General features: G+C 40.6%; 3 protein-coding genes across 3 annotated transcripts in view; 2 read left to right on the top strand and 1 right to left on the bottom strand.

Moving 5' to 3' along the window:
• Positions 1-2,237: 2,237 nt before the first annotated feature.
• Positions 2,238-4,125, top strand: LOC128718208 (polyserase-2-like). The gene is made up of 3 exons (XM_053811875.1): positions 2,238-2,958; positions 3,026-3,446; positions 3,528-4,125. The coding sequence occupies exons 1-3, from the start codon at positions 2,238-2,240 to the stop codon at positions 4,123-4,125; spliced, it is 1,740 nt and encodes a 579-aa protein (XP_053667850.1).
• A 2,510-nt stretch (positions 4,126-6,635) lies between these two features.
• LOC128707538 (cytochrome P450 4c3-like) lies at positions 6,636-13,146 on the top strand. The gene is made up of 5 exons (XM_053802495.1): positions 6,636-6,843; positions 11,424-11,539; positions 11,620-11,899; positions 12,085-12,154; positions 12,228-13,146. Exons 1-5 carry the CDS (start codon positions 6,636-6,638, stop codon positions 13,144-13,146), a joined length of 1,593 nt encoding a protein of 530 aa, XP_053658470.1.
• A 3,466-nt stretch (positions 13,147-16,612) lies between these two features.
• Positions 16,613-22,490, bottom strand: part of LOC128710205 (uncharacterized) — a 33,214-nt gene continuing 27,336 nt past the window's right edge. The window contains exons 8-13 of the mRNA XM_053805248.1: positions 21,367-21,558; positions 20,091-20,577; positions 19,817-20,018; positions 18,359-19,729; positions 17,885-18,282; positions 16,613-17,612 (exon numbers count right to left, since the gene is read on the bottom strand). Of these exons, the coding sequence (XP_053661223.1) occupies positions 16,613-17,612; positions 17,885-18,282; positions 18,359-19,729; positions 19,817-20,018; positions 20,091-20,577; positions 21,367-21,558 (3,650 nt within the window). The remainder of the gene's footprint in view (positions 17,613-17,884; positions 18,283-18,358; positions 19,730-19,816; positions 20,019-20,090; positions 20,578-21,366; positions 21,559-22,490) is intronic.

The following is a 22,490-nucleotide window of genomic DNA, read 5'->3' as shown; positions in this document are numbered from 1 at the left end:
CTAGAACATTAGGACAATTCCCTCATCGCTATACTGAACGCTCTGCATGCAACAGAAAGCATTTGTAGAGAATTGAAACAATATACACCCAGGCCTAGGGCAAATGTGGAAGCCGCAATGGAGGCATTGTGAAAATGTAAGTAAATTTAACTAAAGTAATGTGTGCAATAATTTCATGTGACAGGAAGGACACCTGCCAGTGCTACAAAATCATCGAAATGAAGAATAATAGCTGGTTTTGGCCATGGTTATAAGAGATAATTCAAAACATGAACAGAATGAGAGCAGAAAAGAAAATGAATGGTTCAGAGATTGAACACTAATGGTTGCAACTAGAATGTAAAATTCATTACAATAAGAATTAAACCACACATGAACACAAAACAGGCTTGACACGTTTGAGGATATTGCGAGGAAAGAAGGATACTGAGGAAAAAGGTTAGTAAAATATTACAATAATTTAAAACAAAAATTAACTACATAGTAAACGAATGCCACTGTTTTTGTGAAGCAGTTGAAGCGTCTTCTCTGTATGCAAATTTTTGCTGAGAAAAACATTTTTAGATTTAAATGATATTTAACAGTAAAAAACCAAAACAGAAAGCTAGTCAAAACTCTTTAACGACAAAACAAGCAAACACGCAAGCATGCTATAGCGGGCAAGTGAATTAAACAATAAGATAATTAAGCTAAATTTAGATGTATAAGAAAATTAAACGAAAAAGCAAGGATAGGAAATACGTGAGGCAAAAGGAAGCTAAAAGAAGAATCTGAAACAGATGTCAAATCATTGTATAAAAGCCGCTAAAGAGAATGGTGATTAAAAGAGATGTGCAATGGAACTATAGTGCATATTTAAGCACTGAAAATAATAAAAAAACCAAACAAAACTAAATCCACACCACGATGATTGCATTGGATGCGAATTTGTAAAAGTGCTTGATGGCAAAGATAGCATGCTGTCGTGGAAAATAGTATGTACGGTGTAACAATGTCACAAGGAAAAACAAGAAAAACGCAAAGCAGAAACTCAATTCAAAGCTAATATTTTGAATTGAAAACTGTGATTAAAAATGGGGAAATATTGGTTGGCGGTAAAAAAAAATGCAAGCATGACAAGTAGGTAAATAATTAAACAAACATGAAAAAACACACACAATTAATTTCTTTTCGCCAACGATGACAGTGGAAGGAAAGCTTCACAACATCTACCGAATAGTGGAATAAGTTAAAGGCAGATTAGACAGAAACGAGAACCGTTCTTACAAGAAAATAAATCGTGAAGGAAATAAAACTAACTACAGCTGCATCTCACCGATGCCAAATCAGGATTGAAGCATGAAACATGTCGAGTGAGAGAAGGGTAAATCGGTAAAGTACCAGGCGTCACCAAGGCTAACGAAAGCTTTTATTGGAATGTAATGAAGGTAGGATTTAGGGAAACGTGAAGCACTTTGAAATAAAGTTTTGGAACAGAGTCATTGAAATGAAAAAGCAACCATGCAGACGAAGTTCAGACGACATTCACTACCCTCCATCGTTAGGAATGTGAGAATAAATACGTTCCTCGCGAGTCGTCTCTGTTCGGTCGGATGGGGTTTCCCACGTTTGTTGGAGAGCGCTGTGATTGCATGTGCATGCAAGGGAGACTGCGTGTGAGTAACATCAAGGGTGATTACGATCGCTAGCTACGTAGCTGAAAAATGCTCCTACTCAATGCCGTTCAAAATCAGCGCCATTGTACACATTGATGGTATATGTGCTAAAACCTGATTTTTGCTCCTCTAGGCAATGAAACCGTCCTAACGTAGTTTCAAGCGACAACAAATGCTACAGTGTGTATGTTGCTTCGTGCGTAGAACATGAAAAGGTTACGCGTAAAGCATCGACCCGTGTGTAGTTGTTTATTTCTTATTTCTTAGCTCTCTCTCTCTCTCTCTCTCTCGTTACCGTCTCTCCGTCATATATTAGCACTGAATCTCATGTATTGAGTAATTCGTATTTAAACTCCTCGTATTCTATCGCTACTACTATCTACGTCATCATACATGACAGAACAATAACAATGACACTGGTTTGGAAACTTTTCAGCCGACCCATGCTTGTGTATGGGGGAACCCGCATAGCAAATTGTGTTCTTCCCCAAGCTTACAGCCTTCTCATCGATCGTATCGATAACCTGGTAGCAACTTGGTTGGATAGTACGAGTTGAACTGCCATTGGAAGAAGATCATAGCATGCCTCGCTGGCGGACTGCTCGACTATTTGTGATATTGTTACTGCACAACGTCTGTTCCAGTTTTGGACAGGAAGAGCTACAAACAAAGGACTTTAACGACAAAGAGTGTGGACAACGTTTAGCCCAACGGGAAGGGCTTGTGAAGGGCGGATATTCGACGCGTCCCGGCGACTGGCCGTGGCACGTGGCTTTGTACCAGCGCGGGATTACAAGTGATGGGTTCGAGTACGCTTGTGGAGGCAGCATCGTGCATCGGTACCTGGTGCTAACCGCTGCACACTGCGTCACATTCGCAGCTAGTCGACGAAAAATTCCGACCGAAAATTTACTTCTAAAGTTGGGTCGTTTCAACCTCTCGAACGAGGTGGAAGAACATGCCGAGGAGTTCAATGTGATTGAGACGATAGTGCACGTTGGTTTCCGGCCGACAACGTTCGAGAATGATATTGCCATCCTACGGGTGGAAGTGCCCATCATTTTCAACGATTACATACAGCCTGTTTGTCTGTGGAAGCGGGACGATGGCTATGAACTACCGTTCGTCAATCAAGAACCGGGCACTGTCGTTGGTTGGGGATTGGCGGAGGCAAATCGACTCGGGACGGTTCTCAATGAAGCTCGCATGCCGGTGGTCGATTCGTTGACGTGTCTCGCGAGCGATCGTGCATTTTTCGGCCGGTTGCTGTACTCGAAGGCATTCTGTGCCGGATATAAGAATGGTATGGGTGATCTGTGTGAACATCAGAACTACAGAAGTAACACACTGTAGCTTTCTTTTCGCTACAGGTACGGGTGTCTGCAACGGAGACAGTGGTGGTGGCATGTTTTTCCAGTTTCAAAATCGTTGGTATCTGAAGGGAGTGGTTTCGTTCAGCAACACAATCGATTCTTCTGGGCTGTGTAATTTAAAGCAATATATCGGCTTTACCGACGCAGCACAGTATATCGATTGGTTGTATGAAAATACACCCAACAGCGGAATCGAAGATCCGATCCTGGGGCATCCCAATATTCGGCTGATCAATCAAGGGAACTGTGGACGGAATGAGCATGTGTACGAGTTTGGCGAGGAGCGCAAACCCATCTTTAAGCAATATCCTTGGATGGTGACGTTACGCCATCCGTTCGTAGATTCCGAGTATGTTCCCTGCAACGGAGTGTTGCTCAATCGAAATTACGTGCTTACGACTACTTGTGTTGATTTGCAGTGAGTATACGTGAGCAGAACGACTTTCTAGATTAACGATTTCCAAGGTTAATGCGTATCATCTTTCATCCCCCTCTCTAGAGATGAGATCAGTGTAACTCTCGGTGATTACGACACGAGCAAAACGAAGGATTGCGGTTCAATAGATGGACGAGAGCAATGTATTTCCTCAGTACAGACTGTATCAGTGGGTCAGCTATTCCGCAAGGATAACCTCGTGCTCGCTCGTCTAACCATTCCGGCTGTTATTGGACGACGAGATCATATTGAAGCAATCTGTCTTCCGGTAACCCCACAGCAGCGGGAACGGCTGTACAATCGCTACATCATGACGGGCTGGAAAGAAAGTGGGTCTGACTCGCGAATATTGCAGCGCGCTCTGCTTGAAGCAATCGATTTGAATAAGTGTCGGACTGAATTTCAGGCCGTTAGCTACGCCTCTGAAGCTTCGAAACAAATCGACAATAGAACAATTTGTGCGCGAAATCTAGACGATCCGTCACGGTCGCCACGCTGCAACGATTATCAGCCAGGATCGGCCATACAGGTAGTAGAGAAGAAGTCTAATCGATATTTACTTTACGGCTTACAGACAGGGATAAGCTATTGCTCTGTTCCGGAACAGTACATTGCTATCAGCAAGTATCTGCAGTGGATTTTAGATAACATTCGTGGGTAAATCCCCCATGATATCTAAATTTCAGAACATCCAAAATGTGTTTAAATATATATTCTGACAAGCGCAAGATATGACGTTGAATAAAGAGGATAATAAGCCTAGCTATTTACCAAATATTAGTTGAAATTCAATTTCAGTATAAAACTGTAGCAAATCAAAAACTTCTCGTAGTCTTATTGACTCCTTGTCTCGTTGAATTATGAACCAATATCGATCGAATACATACAATACATAAACCCAAAAGCCATTACTGCTAAAACTGGCGTTGACGTCGTCACTTATGTTTACTACGTAGTCAGCCAGAATCAGTAACCAGGTTTCTTGCTATGGGGGAAAGATCTAGTCGTGTGAAATGCATCGAAATGAGAAGAAGAATTGTTGAGAGTTGAAAAAAAAGTTGAGAGGGAGAGGGATGTTCACTTTTGAACCCACGTTTTTGTGGGTTGCGTACCAATTTTTCCAGGGTCCCCTCTACCATACGGTGAAGGTTAAAGCGTCGCTTTTCTGGCATAATTTATACACTTTTTCATACTACCCATCTTTTTTCGGGGCCCTCCATATGACGAGGCCCTTAGCGGCCTTCTTCGAAGTTCAGCACAATAACTCAATTTGCTGGAAATTCCTAATCACTATAATACCTTATTCGTTATAAATCCTATTTCACTATAATTCCGTCTGTGTTGTACTATAAAGCGTGAGTATTGCATAATATTTGGCGCCAATAGGAATATATCTTGAAAATGAGAGTTCTTCTCATCTCTGCGCTTCTCTCGAACCGACTGAATTAACAGACTGAGTCAAATGTTGCCGTCAAGATTCCCAATATCTCTATTATAGACTTGTGCCTCTTATTAGAAATTTCGTCTGAAACTGGATTTGCAGGAATGAGTTGATGAGATGAGATGAGGAGAATATGTTTTGGGCTAGCTAGGAAGTTTTGATGGAACGCATATCTTGACAGTATTACTTGTCATAATTATGAACCGGAAACCCGATATAGATGACATGACATGATATGACATGACAGTCGTGAATGGAGGAATGAATCCATTGATCATATTAGCGTATTGGCGAAACGCTCAAGTACACCATGTTTAACAGTTAGTGAAGGAATTTTTGGTAGTAGTCGCAATAGAATCGGGGCGGCCCGGTGGGGCATTTGGTAGCGACGTAGGTCTTGGCATGGCAAGACCGTGTCAAAATCCTATCCGGACCAATCCCCCGTATGCAGGACTGTCTATCCAGACTATCCAGCTACGGGTAAATTAAGTTAAAGAAAACCAGAAATGGCAGGTTAAGACCTCTTGAAGTTGTTGTAAGAAGCAAGGTTGTAAGAAGTAAAGTAAGAAGGAGTCGCAGAAGTATGTCGTTAAAAATAGAATTTAATAGCATTGCCAGTCAAGTACAAACTTTGACCTTTCTCTTACGAAGCTTTGATTTATACCATCTGATTGAATTCATTGCTAATCTCAGCAAGAAATGCTAGACCAAACTGATAAATACTTGCGAAAAGACTGTATTATCGTGACACTTTCCTTGCCCATTTCAGGCTTTCTGTTATTTATAGCAAGTATAATTTCAGATGTTCTCTTAACTCGACTTCTGCCGTGTCATTATTATTTGTTAGACTGACGATTGGGGTTCTTTTTCTTCAATAACACATCTAAGGATTGCAGTTTCGTTGCCAACTACCGTCGCCATGCATTTTCGGTAGGATTTTACTTTGGATAGAATCGATTAAAGTCGGGAGTATCGCATTCAAAGTACTGGAATTAAGCTACAAGGCAATTGTATCGCAACATATGTTTTTGTGTTATTATTTTACGTGTGTGCCACATTAAGTATCATACACACTGTAACTAGCGTGTGCATTGAGAGTGAAAGCTCAAATAATAATGAATTTTGCAGGGGTTTTTGTCTGGCGGACCTCCGATTCATCCGTGCCGAAAGTTTACCAGCGGTTTTCAGGTTAATTTGCCTTTTCAATTTTTCTTTCGTGAAATCATCAAAAATTGATACGTCAAGCAAAGGTGACACTAATCCCAAAAAAAATTATTCAAAAAAAAAGTACCGAACATTGCACTAGGGATCATCTTCACTGCACATACACACACTCTCACACAAATGGGTGCCTGCTTCTGCTCAAAAGCTTTATCATCCATCTCTCAAATTATAGCATCGCTCATCGCACGATCACCAGCGCTCTGTACGCGCGAATGGTTTACGCTGTGCTATAGCAGGAGATGTCAATATAAAGGCAACCATACGGTGCTGCGTACCGTTTAGTACAATTAAGACTGTGAACTGGTGTGGGGAACTGCCGACGGTTCCTAACAATTCGTTCCTTTCTAGGAAAACATTAGGTGCGCGTGGATCTTTACAGTTGGTGCTAGTGCGTTTACTATACAAGTGTATAATTGATTGGTGGCTATCTTCCTTGTTCAAAGAAATTATAACCACAACACTACCCAACACGGACTTGTCAGCAACAGCACATCGTTAGTATGACGATGAGTTCGATTTTGTGGTGTGATTTGCTGCCAAAAGCACTTCAACTGCTGTCACCGTCAGCTTGGATAGTAGTGCTGGGAGTAGTAGCTTCAACCGTCATCTTCTACCGTCATCGGACAGAGATAGTGAAACACATAAATCGCATTCCTGGACCACCTGCGCTGCCATTGCTGGGCAACAGTTTGCAATGGTTGGTTGATCGAGATGGTAAGAAAATTAGCATTAGTTCCGCATCCGGCTATCAGTGGTAATATCAATGGTCAAGAACCCGCCTAGTGGAGAATGGATCGATTATCATAGTGCCGTGAATTGGGCAAAATGGGTTGTCTGCGTTGGTGGAACATTCGCTTCGCATTCATACCATGTGTTATTGAACGAAAATCATAACAAAAACAAATCCTTTTGTATCATGTTTTTGTATGTTTTCGTTTCACGGCGTTTGACATACGTTTTATGTTGACATAATGAAGTACGTTCGTATGTAGTATTTTGAATCTCAGTCACAGTCAGTCACGGATATTTAGTACGGCGCAAATACTCTTGTCAATAGTGTGTTGATGAAAGTATATGATTATTGTGAAGTATTTTTTCAAATCATTGAATGTACTTAGCGCAAAACTATTAAAAGTGTTTCAAAAAAGTCCACAAAGTTGAATACAGCCTTGTTCAAAAACAGATGCACATGTTTTGCTAACGTAAAGTGGAGATTGTAAATTACATCTTTCAAACGGCAATATATATTCGCGGGCAGATAAATCCCAAAATATAGCTTTTTCCTCCGATCAGAGCAGGGCGACATGCCTGATGTGTTTAATTTACCTTATTTGAAACTGTCACACCTGACGGTGATATAAATCTTATAAATCTTATGCAAAGCGATCTCACTTAAAAACAACATTGGCTTGAAGCATCGCATATGCCTAAGTATATTCTCTTGCGTCTCCCCTTTGGAATCTGCGACGAAACCGGAAGCACGCCCATTAGGTGTGACTAATGACGATCGGCACATTTCGGGTGTATCATTTGAATTACGAAATAAGTGGAAGCACTCGTCATTCATCTATCTAATGAGTTCGCCGTTAATGATGAGTTTCTTTCGAAAACCACACAAAAAAGTGGCAATATTGTCACTTCATTAAAATCGCGTCTAGTAGCATTAGGCTAGGGGGACGAATTTCCATATCATTTTCTCCTAGTGGAAGGAATGATTTTGATTCTGTTAGTATTTGTTTTTGCTTAACGCTCAACATTAAACACGTTTAAAGCACAGCAGCAGTACAAAAAAGGTGTTGCGAGCTTGTGAGTAAGATTACCCCAATCCTTCCTGCTAGGTGCAATGCTCTCGTAATGCGGATTGCACGCAGTCTTCGGCATTACATGCATGCAAACCTTGAAAGATTGTCGAGATTGCCCGATTCATTTTTCCTGTTACTAAGATTGATCAAGCAATGCAATTGGGCTCAGTGCACGATTGCTTTGATTGCTTTGAACACTTCCTATACGACGACAATCGGAGCCAGATGCCCAAACTCTTTGTTGAAAAAGCTCCTGTATTCATGCACTGCCGCATGCTTGAAAAAAAAAACTGACTTTACTGCATGTTAAGATTATTTATAAGCCTTGCAAAAAGGGAGTCAAATATCCCGAGACTGAGACATAGTCATCAAAATGTTTCAAGGTAAAACAGGCGTACCCTACGTTCATCCATGTTCGTATCATGCACCTTGCCTTCCCGTTTGTCACGCTCGGTCCGTCATTTCTCTCATCTACAATCAGAATAAACCAAATGAATGTTACCAACCGAAAGTTTAACGTTTGCATGGCACGCTTACGGTGTTACAAGAAAGGTTTAATGATAAACTTATGTTGCAAAAGCTTTCGTACGGCGACTATATGGTATGAGGCAAAGGTTACAAGCCAAGGGAGAAGATGTCGAATATGTTTTAAACATTATTGCACGAGGTGTAAAGTGAAAGGATTTTTTTTGGGTATTTCGTGAATTCAAAGTGGATGCCACCATCGCGCACTGTAGCTGCAGTAGCAATTATCATCTGCAAGGTGCATTGCTTCCATGTAACGGTTACTCGCAATAACACACTAACTGAATGGGCAAAATTGTAGCTGAAGTAGCACGTGCAAAGGGACCACTGGTACCGCTTACATTTGGGCAACTTCCGTTACGAATAATGAATAACCAAGTTCGTTAATGTGTTGCTGCTGTTTTAAATCATACCACGACCCTGAGTGCAGAAATATTGAGGCAAGGTCACATGCGCTCCTTGTTTCATGTTGATTTAGTGTATGAGCTTATTCAATTGCATTTTTGCATTTTTAATGTAAAACATCTAAAGATGACACGAGATCAAAACTCCAGTGGCTGTGAAAATCACGTCAAAGATGCCCACACCCAACAATTTTCAAGAATGACCCCATCCCAACATTGGCATTAAAATGAACTATGTAAACACAAATTGGATTGTCGGGTGTTATTCTAATGGCGTAAGCAAGTCACTGAAGCTGCACAAATTTAATTTGATGCGTAATGGAAAGATTGGACGGAGTCATGCCATAGTAGCGGTTTCTTCATCGTTCGTCTATCCGACCGAGACCAAAAATCCTGGAAGAACTTGGAAAACATTATTAGGCCCGCTCATTGCATCGTTTTCGTTGCATAATATGGATTGATATCAACTATTACTATTACAATTGAGGAGAATTTATATTCAATATTTATATTCATCCGCCACTGCGATTTACGCTTTTCGGGGCCCCAACCGGTGATACCTAATGGGGCCGCTAACCATCTCTCATGCTATATGCAATCATATAGCAAAATCAGTAATACTTAAAAATAAAATAAATTATTTCCGTTTCTTTATTTACTAATTCTTTATTTTATCACTTAGCATTTAATTAGTTATGTAAATGAGGATCCACAAAAGGATGTTTAGTCTAATGTTGTTTAATGTCTCGATTTTTTCTGAATTCTTTTAATTGCAAACAATGACCGTGTTTCTGACTCATTCATAATGGACAACCTCGAGAGGTCTAGGCCAGCCATTTTTGGGTTTCTTTACCTTTATTTACAAGGAGTTGGATAGTCAGTCCTGCATAAGGAGGATCGTTCCGGATGGAATTTTGAACCTGAACTTTCATGTGAAGACCGGCATCGCTAGCAAATATACCACCGGGCCACCCCAAACATGCGCAATATCAAATATATTTGCACCTACATTATAGTCTGGTTTTTATACCTGGAATGGTTCGTAACAGTTCCCATGCTATTTTATATGCATCTTTGTTGATTTCAACAACTCCAGCAAATTCGTGTTTCGCTTTGGAGTATTAAAGAGACTATTTATGTGTTTACACAAGTATTTGATAAAAATCCTTAACAATCATCACCAATTCAAACTAATACCTACTACTAGTAATAGTATCTAAGGCTTAGATTTAGACGACTAAACGAAATGAAATGAAATGAAATGAAATGAAATGAAATGAAATGAAACGAAACGAAAGATCTTGTGCTTTTGTAAGGCCCGTCAAATTTTTCGACCCTTATACAACGGGTGGACTGGGCTTTGTCAACTTTTGATCTCTCGCTTCAATATTTCCCTTAAATATGTCTATATTTTTGTGCACTGTTGATATGTGCTGAAACTTTAAAATTTCAAAAGCTTAAAAAAAAACTGATATTTCATGATTTCTAAAAGCAAGCTTGCAGCTCCAACTCAGGTCCCTTTCAAGGTCGGGCCCCCCGCGGCCGCTTAATCCGTTTATAGGAAGATCCGTCTCTGATTGAACGACACCGTGACATTCAGGTGTTGCAATTCTCTTTACAGAGAATGATCATCTTATTTGGGATATGCTTACACTTTGCATTAAGTTTTCCTCGGATTGGGGCGGTCCGGTGGCATGATGATAGCGGCGCCGGTCTTTATACAACGAACCGAAGCAAAATCGCATCCGGACCAACCCTTCGTTCGCAGGACTGACTATCCAGCTATGGATAAAAAAAGTCACAGAAAGCCAGAAATGGCAAGCCTAGACCTCTTGAAGTTATTGTGCCGATAAAGAAGAAGAATTCTTCGGAACCCAAGTACGAGCATACAACACGGTTTCTTACGTTTTCTTCGTGTCATATCACATCTACTACCTACGGGCAAATTAGTCAAAGGCCTTTCATCTTCTTTTTTTCCCTTTTTAATCACATGCTTTTTCACATTTCTAATCACATACCAGCTTCTTGTGCTGGCACTAACACTGTCCCTAAGCGGACTTGCGGGGGCTCCAAGCGCGAAAACAAACTTGCCCCGTATGAAATGCTTTTATTGCTAAAACAGTTACTATTTTATACAATTGCAAACTCGGGGTCACCCGCAATGTTTAGATCAGTCAACAGGCGTTATTCTTAGTATCTTAACGTACTACCAGTTGACGCTAGTCATATATTTCGTCACTATACTTTGTTTTCCAAATGACTACATCCGTCAGTTCTTGGTTACGAGGAAATGTAGGTGAACAGTGGACTTTTGGTTCCCCCAATATAGAAGGATACACTCCTGCTTCACAAAATACAAGAAGAAGATTATCTACAGTACAATTGTATTACATCGTACATACATTGTATTGCATTGTGTAGTGTTCAACGGACCTAAGTCTAATTGAACATATTAATTTTTTACTCATCAATTAGAAACAATAGAACAAGAATCGCACTTACAATAATGTTAAGTTAACGCCGTTTGTAATGTTTTGAATTGTGTTTTCATTTTTATCTTCAGAAATGTTTAGTACGATCCATGGAGCAAGGATGCTGTATGGACGACGCCAAGGATTTAACCGGGTCTGGGCCGGATTGAAGCCTTATGTATTGATCTCTAAAGCAACTGCCGCTGAGGTATGACCATTTCATCAGCTCATCTTGCTCAACTTCTAGAATGTGCTATCAGCAAACTACACTATTTTTGTGGTTAGTAGAAAATTCTCTCTAGCTCCAAGAACATCGAGAAAGGCCGTGACTATGACCTACTGAAACCATGGATCGGCACGGGTCTGCTGACGAGCCATGCTGCTAAATGGCACCAACGTCGTAAGATGTTAACGCCAACCTTCCACTTCAAAATTTTGGCCAACTTCGTCGAGGTGTTTAACAAACAGAGCTTTGTCCTGGTACGACAGCTGGAGAAGCAGCTTAACAACACCGAGGGATTCGATTGTACGATCTACGCCACGCTGACGTCCCTAGACATTATCTGCGGTATGATAAATACAACCAATGCTATATACACTCCTATTTTACTCCACTTTTGGCTTAGGTACTTGGTACTTCTACTGCAACTAACAAGGACAATAATTTTAACATTGAACAACCGAATCACTTAAACCGCGTTAAAAGAAATCGTATTTGTATAGCACTTTTTTCCGAATTCATTTTTCGATTAGAAACCGCTATGGGGTATCCTATCCACGCGTTGGAAAAATCCGATTCGGAATACGTGAAGGCTCATGAGAAGTATACCACTGGCAAAGTTTGGCTTTGAAAATAACGCACTTTTTGGAAACATTAAACGCTTGTATGTTTTCAGGATATCCGAAATCATCCTAGAGCGCTTGCAGAAATTTTGGTTGCGTCCAGATTTTATTTTCCAATTTACCAAGGCGCACAGTGAACATGAGCACTGTTTGAAGATATTGCACGACTTTGCCTACAGCATGATCAACAAACGGCGGGAAATGTATCAGCTGTGCAAAAAACCAACAAAATCATCGGAGTCTGGATCCTGCGTGGAGACCGGCAACGTGGAAACAACTGGCCAACGAAAACAGCTCGCTTTCTTGGATCTCTTGCTGGAGCTTTCGGAAGATGGTCAGACACTGTCCGATGCAGACATTCGCGAAGAGGTGGATACGTTTATTTTAGGCGGACATGATACGACTGCCACCGCGCTGGCATGGATGCTTTATCTGCTGGGTACAGAGCCAACTGTACAGGAGCGTGTCTTCCAGGAGATAGACGGCATCATGGGTGGCGATAGAGACCGGCATCCAACGATGGCGGAGCTCGGAGAGATGCGTTATTTGGAGTGCTGCTTAAAAGAGAGCCTACGGCTATTTCCAAGCATCCCGATGCTGTCACGTACACTCGCAACAAGCGTGGATATCGAAGAATTTCACATTCCGAGTGGAACGAATGCCGTGATCATGCTCTATCAATTACATCGCGATCCACAGTATTTTCCAAATCCGGAGAAATTTAACCCAGATCGCTTCTTGCCCGAAAACAGTTCCAATCGTCATCCATACTCCTACATTCCCTTTAGTGCGGGTCCACGAAACTGCATTGGGCAGAAGTTTGGTGCACTAGAAGAGAAGGCAGTGATATCGGCGGTGGTGAGAAACTATAGAATCGAAGCGGTACAACGGCGCGAGGATCTGATACTGTACGGGGACTTAGTATTGCGCACCAAGGGAGGCCTGAAGATACGAATCCAGAGAAGAGTCTAGTGCAAAGCCTCGCAATCACTTTGACGAATCTTGCATCTCCAAATTTACTATACTTTATGCTATGTAATCATATAAATAAAGCAAAAATAAATACCCAATTTTTCTAGATAATTACTTCGCTGTGCAACGATATATTTTAGAGAGGTTTCATAACGGTAATGTCGGGTGAGAGATGGGTGCCGCTACCAGTTACGCTATCGTGCCGGCCTAGTTGACTATCTTCTACATTTACCATAAATATCATTCCGACTTTCCTACATAGGACATAGGACGGCGACAACTCGAAATGACAGGGCCAAGATAAAATCTTGTCTGGACCAATCCCTCGTAGTAAGGACTGGCTAAGTCGAAACGGTCAGAGCGGTTGTTCTAACGTCAGTCTGGTTTGGCCTAGAAGTTATTGGATCTGTTTGGATTGTGCCCTTAAAAAGTTTCGTCCTTCGCTTCTGAGTGTAATCAGGAATGTTCGGTTCTGCGGTCTAAGGAAAACGTTATCCTTAACTGTCGGATACGTTATGCAGCGGTCCACTCACGTGCGCTCTCCGCGAGTCTCCCAAGAATGTGGTCTAAATGCAGGCTATTCCATCACTATGTACATACTCCCATGTTGGCTTTGTTCGCTTTCTGGAGAACGACTTAGCTCGAGACCTCATCCCTCGCAACCGCTTAGTTTGCTTACCGTTAAACCCGCCACTGAGTGAAGATTATTAAAGCATTGTACGTCCATATTCTGCGCTGCGCTGCTGCGTATAAAAATTAGAAAACAAACTTCACTGCAGCACGATTACACTCCTGACTGTTAAAGTATCTTCCACTCATACGTGTTTTTATATTTCGGACGGCGAAAGGGAGTTTTATACGTCGATGTGCATTTATTATGTACCAATTTTTTTTATTTCAATATCATACTTATGTGGAGAGAATATTCAATAGTTCATTGACATATTCCCATACTGGGTGTTTGTGTGTGATTTTTGTTTTTTGCTTTACTGTGTAAGGTGTTGTCTTTCATAGAGGTTGGGTTGGACTCATGAGTCGCGCAATGCAATGTTTAGTGGAATCTAATGGGTGGATCTGAGAGCGTTTTGATGATGTTGTTCATTTGCCTACCAGGCCGGCCATTTTGTGGTTATGAAGAGCTTCTTTTCTTTGGAACTATCCAAAAATATTAATGCATATATGTATATATTTGATCCCTGAAGGTTATTTTCGGCTTCAATTCATCGGGATCAAAACGTTTATGATGGTTGTTTGGCTATATGAAATACGGCGGAGGAACGAATTTATGGATGAATTAGGATGAATTTATGCTGACAAACATTTACTACGACGGAATTCATTGCAGTGCAAACCTTTTGTTTTTCGTCTTCCCTATCGTTATCATTATACTTTGTATTTGAATATTTCGTTGCTATTGCTATTCGATTTTATTTCAACTACTGCGTTACACTTGTTACGCTTCATTCGAGTGCATAGTCTGGAGTATGTTGCTGGATCTGGTTCCGGGTTGAAATTGAAAACAAAAATGGAAAATAATTAGTCTTCTCATGTAACATTTGTGTTAACGCGTATTTGTAGATCCTTTCATGTGCTAATGCTAAATTCTGTCACGCCTTTGGGATGCGGTTACGATACATTTGCAAATGGCGAATGGCGTATGCGTTTGAATGACGGATCGAAAATTGGATGATAATTATTCCTAGTATACACACACCCACAACTGCTCTCACTATTCACCATGTTTTTTTTAATATAAATACGTTCGATTTGGTTCGTTCGTGTTAAAATGGATGCATTTATTACTGATTTAAAAATGATTGGATTCTTCTTTGTTTACCCTGGTTGGAAAACACTTTTGTCATAACTCGTCTAGAACAGAATACATGAACGCTTAAGTTTTGATGTCAAAGTGACTCTTCGTACTACTTCACAAATTTCTTTAATCCGTACTTCATGTATTTCTTTAATTTACTGCTTAACTGCTTCAGTATGCATTTGGCCTTATTGATGTGCGGATACCAGTTGCTTCTTTTATGCTTTGTGTTAGTATATTTTAATAACAAACCCTCAATTTGTATTTACTAGAGTCAATGATCGATTAGCGATGATTTATGCACTGCTATTTGCATCAAAATGCTTTACGACGAAGCATGTGCATTTCTATATCCAAACAATATTTGCCAAATATTATACGCAGAGAGTTGTCATATACGATGTGAATTGTCTCCATATTCATTAAACTGCATTGTCTGTTGTTATTTGTTTTAAATGATCATCATACATATCTGCAGTGCTATCAAGAGTTGATCGAAAATGTAACACACGATATGGTGCTTGCTTTTGTGTGTTAACGTACCTACAATCATACAACATTACCGTTTTGTTGACTGCAAATCAGCCATTTTACCTGTAGACCAATCTAGCTTACATTATTTTTCATTAATCTAGCTTATCATCTCTTTAAATGTAAAAAAGTATTTCTTATCATCAAGTATGTCTTAATCAAAATATACGATACGGTTCATTAAAACAGGTTCTGATTGTTTCAGTATTATTGAATGGTATTCAGAAGTGTTTACAAAATCAAACCTTCAAATGCAAGGTGCAACGTAATTTGAGATTTAAAACAATTTGTCAAATATTATACACATGACAAAAGCATATTTATGTAGTATTTATCTTTATGTATTTACTCTTGCTTCTTCTAATCTATCACAAAAAGACAAAATGTCTTTGGATTGTGATATAAAAGTGAATGTCCCTCGTACCGTTCCTCAATTACCGTTCAGCATGAACACACTACTACAGACACGAATCACACGCTTATAATAAAATGACTGTTTTCCACTAGGGTTTTAATTTAACATACTGCTTCAGGAGAAAAAATAAGCACCCACGGCTCGGTAAGGGTACGATTAGGATAATCGAATCTGTAAATGTGGCATTATGTACAAACATCAGTGCGATAGTCGGTTTTCTCTGTTCGCCACCGTTCTGTTTCTCTGTATCACCTGGACGCACGTGTTTGACTTTGTTAATTAATGTAATTAATGAGTGCAAGATGACGCTTGAAGGTTCATTTCGGTGTATTCTTCAACACAAAACTTTTATCAAAAGAATGTATGAATGATTTAAACCAAAACGTGCGCAACATAAGTGATTTTCCTGGCTATTCCTTAAAATTAAACTGGTATTCCAAAATATGTTTATGATTGATTAAACTGGTGTAAAATCAAAACTATTGCATAACAAAAACTAATCTCAACGCCATTCCTCAATAGTCCGTGCGCATGGGAAAGGAATGAGTTAAAAGAATTTTTTGATTAATAATAACACCCAAAATAAAAACACTAATTCCCATTGCAATCATGCTGCTAAAGTTAAATTATGCTGCTTTACTTTTTACAGTCGCATAAATACATTTCCGATATTCAATTAGGAAAATCCATACATATACACGTTTTGTCTACTGACTGTTCATGCGATTAACCTTCGGCACGGCCCCAACGATACGGACACGCTTGCAGTTTGGATTGTGGCCGCCAAGCACAAGTGATCCGCCTCCCGTATGCTGATGATGATGGTGGACATGCTGATGCTGATGGTGCTGATGCGTGTGTTGACGCGAATGGTGTCCTTGCACACTAATACTAACACCACCTGAGCTTGCAGAAGATGGTGCAATATGGCTTACGGTTGAATCGCTAAACTCTGGCGGCGGTGCTAACACTACCATTCCGGCACTTGCCACCAACTGTGAAGCACTATTACCACCAGAAGTCTGAAGCGTATGCGACCAAGAGTCAGCTTCGTCGGAGTCAGCGGCCTCGATAGGTGGTGGTAAGGTAGCTAACGTAACTGCATGCCGTTGCTGTAGATTTTGTTGATTTGCCTTTGCACGGCTTGCTGCCAGTGTAGCGGCCTGTTTCCTTGTGAGTGAATTATGCCGCTGAAATCCAGTCGCTGGTGGACTAGGACTGTCATTACCATCTTGATCAGCCTCATCATTATCCTCAACATCACTTCTTCGTACGGGAACACTGTTGCTTTGTTTAAATTGTGTGTCCGTTGCAGCCCCTAACTGTAACGTCACCTTCTTCGGTTCGTTCAAACCAGAGGCTGCTGTTCCAACAGTGGCTAGGGGGGTGGGGGAGGTAATGGCATTTGTTTTCGGAGGAGTTGCACCGGTCGGCTGCTTGAGGAATGAAGGTTTTGCTTGCTTCATTGTATCGTTACAGGTGATCGTTACTTCCTGGTCACTGCTTACACCAGATGATGAATTGTCTCCTTCCTCGTGTGGTCCACCTGATGCACCGTGGTCAACGCCAGGGAGAGCTTGCTGATTATTTTGTTGTCGCAAGAAATCGTTCGGGTAGGATTTAGAAGATTTTAGCTTCGTGCGAATCTTCTGTATTTCTTCCACCGAGAATGAATGAGGCATCGAGCTGGAGCCAGTCGAGCTACCACTGCAAAAAAATAATTCAAGAAGCAAGTATTCTGTCAATAGTCTGGAAAATAATTCTAAGCTACAAAACGAAGTTCGAAAATAAACTTTTTGAAGTACAATAAACTCTTAGCAGAATAACTCTTAACTCAACAGTATAATTATCTCTTTGTATAAGTAAAATTTTAAAAACAAAATTAATATATTAATTCACAGTTGATTAGTTTCAATACATAAAATTAATATTAATACTAATCAATTCGAATTCGAGTCGCACCATTTCAAAATAATTACCTTGTGTTACTGTTGCCACTGGTTTCGGCTGCCATTCCCGGATTATGCGTCGCTTTCAAATCCCCGTTTGTTTTCATATGTGTTCGCACCAAACGTACTGAATTGTCTTCGTCCGGATCGGATTCACTTAAACTATAATCTGGTTCCGGAAGTGGAGGTGCATTATTCGGTGGAGATTTATAGAGTGCTTGAGGTTGGGCCACTTGCTGCTGAGTTTCAGCACCTGGACGGCCGGGTTGAGCGTATTGATTTGATGATGTACTACTAGCTATTGCGTTTCCGCTTCCACTGCCAGTGATCGTTACTGTTGTTACATTATTAACACTACCAGTCACGTTACTAGAATGTATGTTGATCGTCGAACTAGTGTTTGACCTAAGTGAAGCCGTTTTATTGAGCTGTAAAACAATAAACAAAAACGTTGTGAATTACTTTAATTAAAATTAAAATTTAGCTTTAACCGTATTATTTTACCTCCACGTTCGAGTTTATGTTGCTTTCACTGCTACCACAAGAAGAGGCACCGTTGTTTCCGGCTGCTGCAGCCGTCGTTGAACCCGTGAGCGATGGCGAGGGAGTAGCTCCCGTCACGTTTACTGTACGGTAACCAACGTTACGAATGTCTTGTGGGGAAGCATATAATTTTGCGTTCGAGGCGGGCTTGAAGCTAGACATAACTTCAGCCTCCAGTACTTGAGATTGAACTTTGGCTTTCTGAGCTATGTGTTTTCGCAAGGCTGTCAGACATTCGTACTCTGAGCCCCGCGAAACATCCACCTTTACAACTTGCCCGACTGGCGGCGGTGGAGGTGGATGATTTGGCGGGGGAAGGTTCAGTCTTTGCAGGGACATGTGTAGACTATACATATCGTCCTGAGATCGGTGTCCCTTGTGACCAACGGTGTTATACCATCCGTTAGCGTTGATTGCCAACTGTGATCCAGCTCCCGAACTGTTTCCAAAAAACAACGACGATGTTGTTCCACCATTCTGAATGGACGATGACATTGAAGCTAGATCGGGTGTACTGTGGAATGTTCGCCTCAGATCCGAACCTACTTGTGGTATCGGTATCGGTCGCCCCTTTAGCGTACCCATTCCTGCTTTGGATGACTTTTTGCGCTTCATTTCGGCAACGCTCGCATATACGATTGGCCCCTTCTGAGGTGAAATCGGTGGTGTACCAGCACCACTGTCAAATCCGGTCGATTGGAATCTCGAGCTTGACATGAGCATGGAGCAGCGGTTTGCATCGGCTCCTTGCTGGCGCTGGAATAATTCCTCTAATTCGGCGGCCGTTATTCGACTAGACGTTGGTCGTGATTTGATGCTAGCTGTACGCGGTTGAATAGGCGTGCCGGGTCCTGTCTGTGTGGGGGTCCCAATCGCCGAATGACACTGTTGCGCCTGTAATAGTTGAGTCTGTGCCTGGTGTATCGATTCCGCTGAAGTAGATTTGGTCGCATTCACTAAATCATCGTCATCTACGCCTTTTTCACCACCACCTTCCAGTCCAGCAACCATTGATTTGGCCCGTGCACGTCCTACGCTTAGTGTAGTCTTTGGATCACGGCGTGGCGGCATGGGTGCAGGTTGTTTGCAATTGCTCCCCGGTGGACCACCATTCATGCGCCGGGGCAACGTCGAACATTGTCGGGATGATATTGGAGTACTCATTCCCGATCCGGAGGAATGTTGACTTCCAATCTCGGATGACTCAAGCATCATTGAATTTATAAGGTTTTGTGACAAAGTTACAACCGTCATTGATACCAGCGAACCTGAATTGCGAATCAAATCGACCACATGTTCATGCGATGCACAGGTAACATCTTCACTGTTAATCTGGAATAAAATGATAAAATAAAATAAAACATATATATATATATAATATTCGGGTTTATTGTTTGTCTCGGGCATAAAAAAACATACGGCTAGCAAAAAATCTCCCGGTTTCAAACCAGCCATATCCGCCACACCACCTGGATCCACATCATCTAAATATTGCAATGCAGGACATCGCGGCGACGGTTTCAGCTGCATTAGAGGAGATGAGGCTTTAGCGCCACGCAGAATAAATCCAAAGCCTCGCTTGGCACGATGTAGCACTACCGTCCGTGGTTCTCCAATGATTCTGTAATGCAGGAACAGTATTAAAATATTGAACTATCTCTCACTTACAAATAACTTTTATATTCATACTTACGATTTCTTCACCCTAGGAGCTGTTTGGCTGCTGTATTGTTGTTGTTGGGGGTGCTGTTGTTGATCAAGCGAGGATGGCTGTTGTTGCAGTTGCAGTTGCTGTTGCTGCTGCAATTGTTGTTGTAAATCATGACTGACTATTTCATTGCTGCTCGTGTTTATCAAATAATGATGGTGAGGTGTTGAGGTGGAAACGTTTATAATACTCTTTTGACGGAACTGCACCTCTTGTACACAACTGGCCGGAAAGAAACCCGTCTTATTCGTACCACGTACAAAACCTTCCAGTAAACCACAGTCAGTTGAACCAACCACCTCTATTACATCGCCTGGTTGTATATGAATGTGTCCTGAAAGTCCCGCATCGTAGCCTTCCATGCAAACGACAGTTGTACTTGGGTGACCAATCGAACAAGCGGCGCTGTCGGAATTCGTTCCAACACCGGACGAATCGCTGATGATATCACTTGTGTCACCCAGACTTTTATCTGTAGATAAAAGAAATAGCCAAAGTGAAAGTAGATATAAGGAAGTAGCGAATAATGTGTAATTTATGAAAGATGTGATAAGACACCACAATTTACTGCATTATATCTGTATCATAAAAAAAAAAGAAAACAAATCAGGTAACAAGATTTTAGTCGTATGTTTGGCTCGAAATTTTGTCGAACACATGTTGGTGACGATGAAAACATAATATGTAAAAATTGAGATGCATTAATCATTTCAAAAATTGTTCGAGAACGAATTTGAAATTGTTTCGTTTTTGTTAACAGGCAAAAACAGGCAATGAATAGTTTGTTATAAATGTTCATCAAAACGGTTATTTTAAAAGGCAAAAATAGGTTTAAAATTGATGTAACTAGTTCTGCTAAATGTGTTGTTAAAAATATAAGTCCATCTAAAAACACTTCATGCAACATTAACAAACATTGATAGAAATGAGGACATGTAAGGAATAAAACAACGCACGTTCAAAATATGTGTATGTAGAGTTAACACATTTATAATATGGCTTTAACACTGAACAACTCCTTTCCATTTTCTAGAGCACACGCACACAGCTATTTAAAGACGCACGTCTGCAGAAAGTGACGATACTATCTCACCTGCCATTTGGCCCATAGAAGTCGTCCATACGAAAAGCGATTATACAGGTTTGCAATAAATCTTCACTGCGGGCTTTTAAAAAAAACTGCCGTTTCCCCTATTGTATGCAGAGTTCGGTACCGAAGTTTTCCAGAATGCAAGGAAATTGATTATTACTAAAACTTTACCTGTTACTATGCTGATGTCATCTTCATGGCTTCGGTGGCTGGAACCTTCAGACAGGCTGGAACTAGCGGAACTGAATGGATGCTCGGACGGGCAGGGGGACGGTGGTCCACCATATATGCGAGATAGAGTCGTGCCCCAGCCTAAACCAGATCGACGCCTAGGATTGTACCGAGGTGGTCCACGGAATGGGACTGCGAGTAAAAGTGAATTGATGGGATTTGTTGTGGCGATTGTATCAAACATTCATCGCACAGGTTTCTTATGCTGCTCCAAAACATTTAATTCTTCGTTTTGCCGCCACAGTATCACCACCATCATGATTTTTTCGATACGATTTGTTTAAACGCGTCTAGTTGGCGCAAAAAATATGTATGTATTATATAGCTGTTGGATTAATTTATCTTCATTTCTTTGCTACATAAAACACAACTGGATTAAATAAAACTTTAAAACCAACCTTTCACAATTATTCATTAGGATGCTGCATAGTGAATGTCCAAATTCCATGAAACATGTATGATAGGGTGTTTTAATTCTGTTGCTACTGGCGATAATTTGGTATAAAAATAGGCGATAAACTTAAAACAATGTACTCTTAAACGAAAATAATATTAACAATTTGTTACAAACAACAATAAAATTATACAATAAATTAACGAATACAAACAATTATAAAAAAACAGTTATTTCATTATTGTTGTAAGGTATAAAAGGATATCCGAATTGAATGGATATGGACAGTAATTGCTCATTAAAAATTGAATCACAAAGAAACCTGAAGAGGTTTAACTAATTGACATCATAAAGTTGATCGACATAACAGTCATTTGCGAAATAAGTAAGACTATTTAATCTTAAGATCACTCATGGAAGTCAATTAAGTACTTTACTACTGAAAAAATGGAGTGGATTTACTCTGGCTTAAAGAGCTTCAATATTCCCATGAGTACTGTGCAAGTGCCACAGTATCTTATCAAATGTTAATCTAGCTGACACCGCAAGCTTGAATGTACCATAAATATTTACTTTTCCAATTACTTTTTTTACAAATTATTTTTCCATATATTGATAGTGAAGTCTATCGACACATTATAGATGAAGAAGAACGAATAGAATGAGGCAG

The sequence above is a fragment of the Anopheles marshallii genome, chromosome 2 (assembly GCF_943734725.1).
Source record: "Anopheles marshallii chromosome 2, idAnoMarsDA_429_01, whole genome shotgun sequence".
NCBI classification, from domain to species: Eukaryota; Metazoa; Arthropoda; class Insecta; order Diptera; family Culicidae; genus Anopheles; species Anopheles marshallii.
Note: the sequence above shows the minus strand (reverse complement) of the source record. Positions and strands in the feature narration are given on the sequence as shown.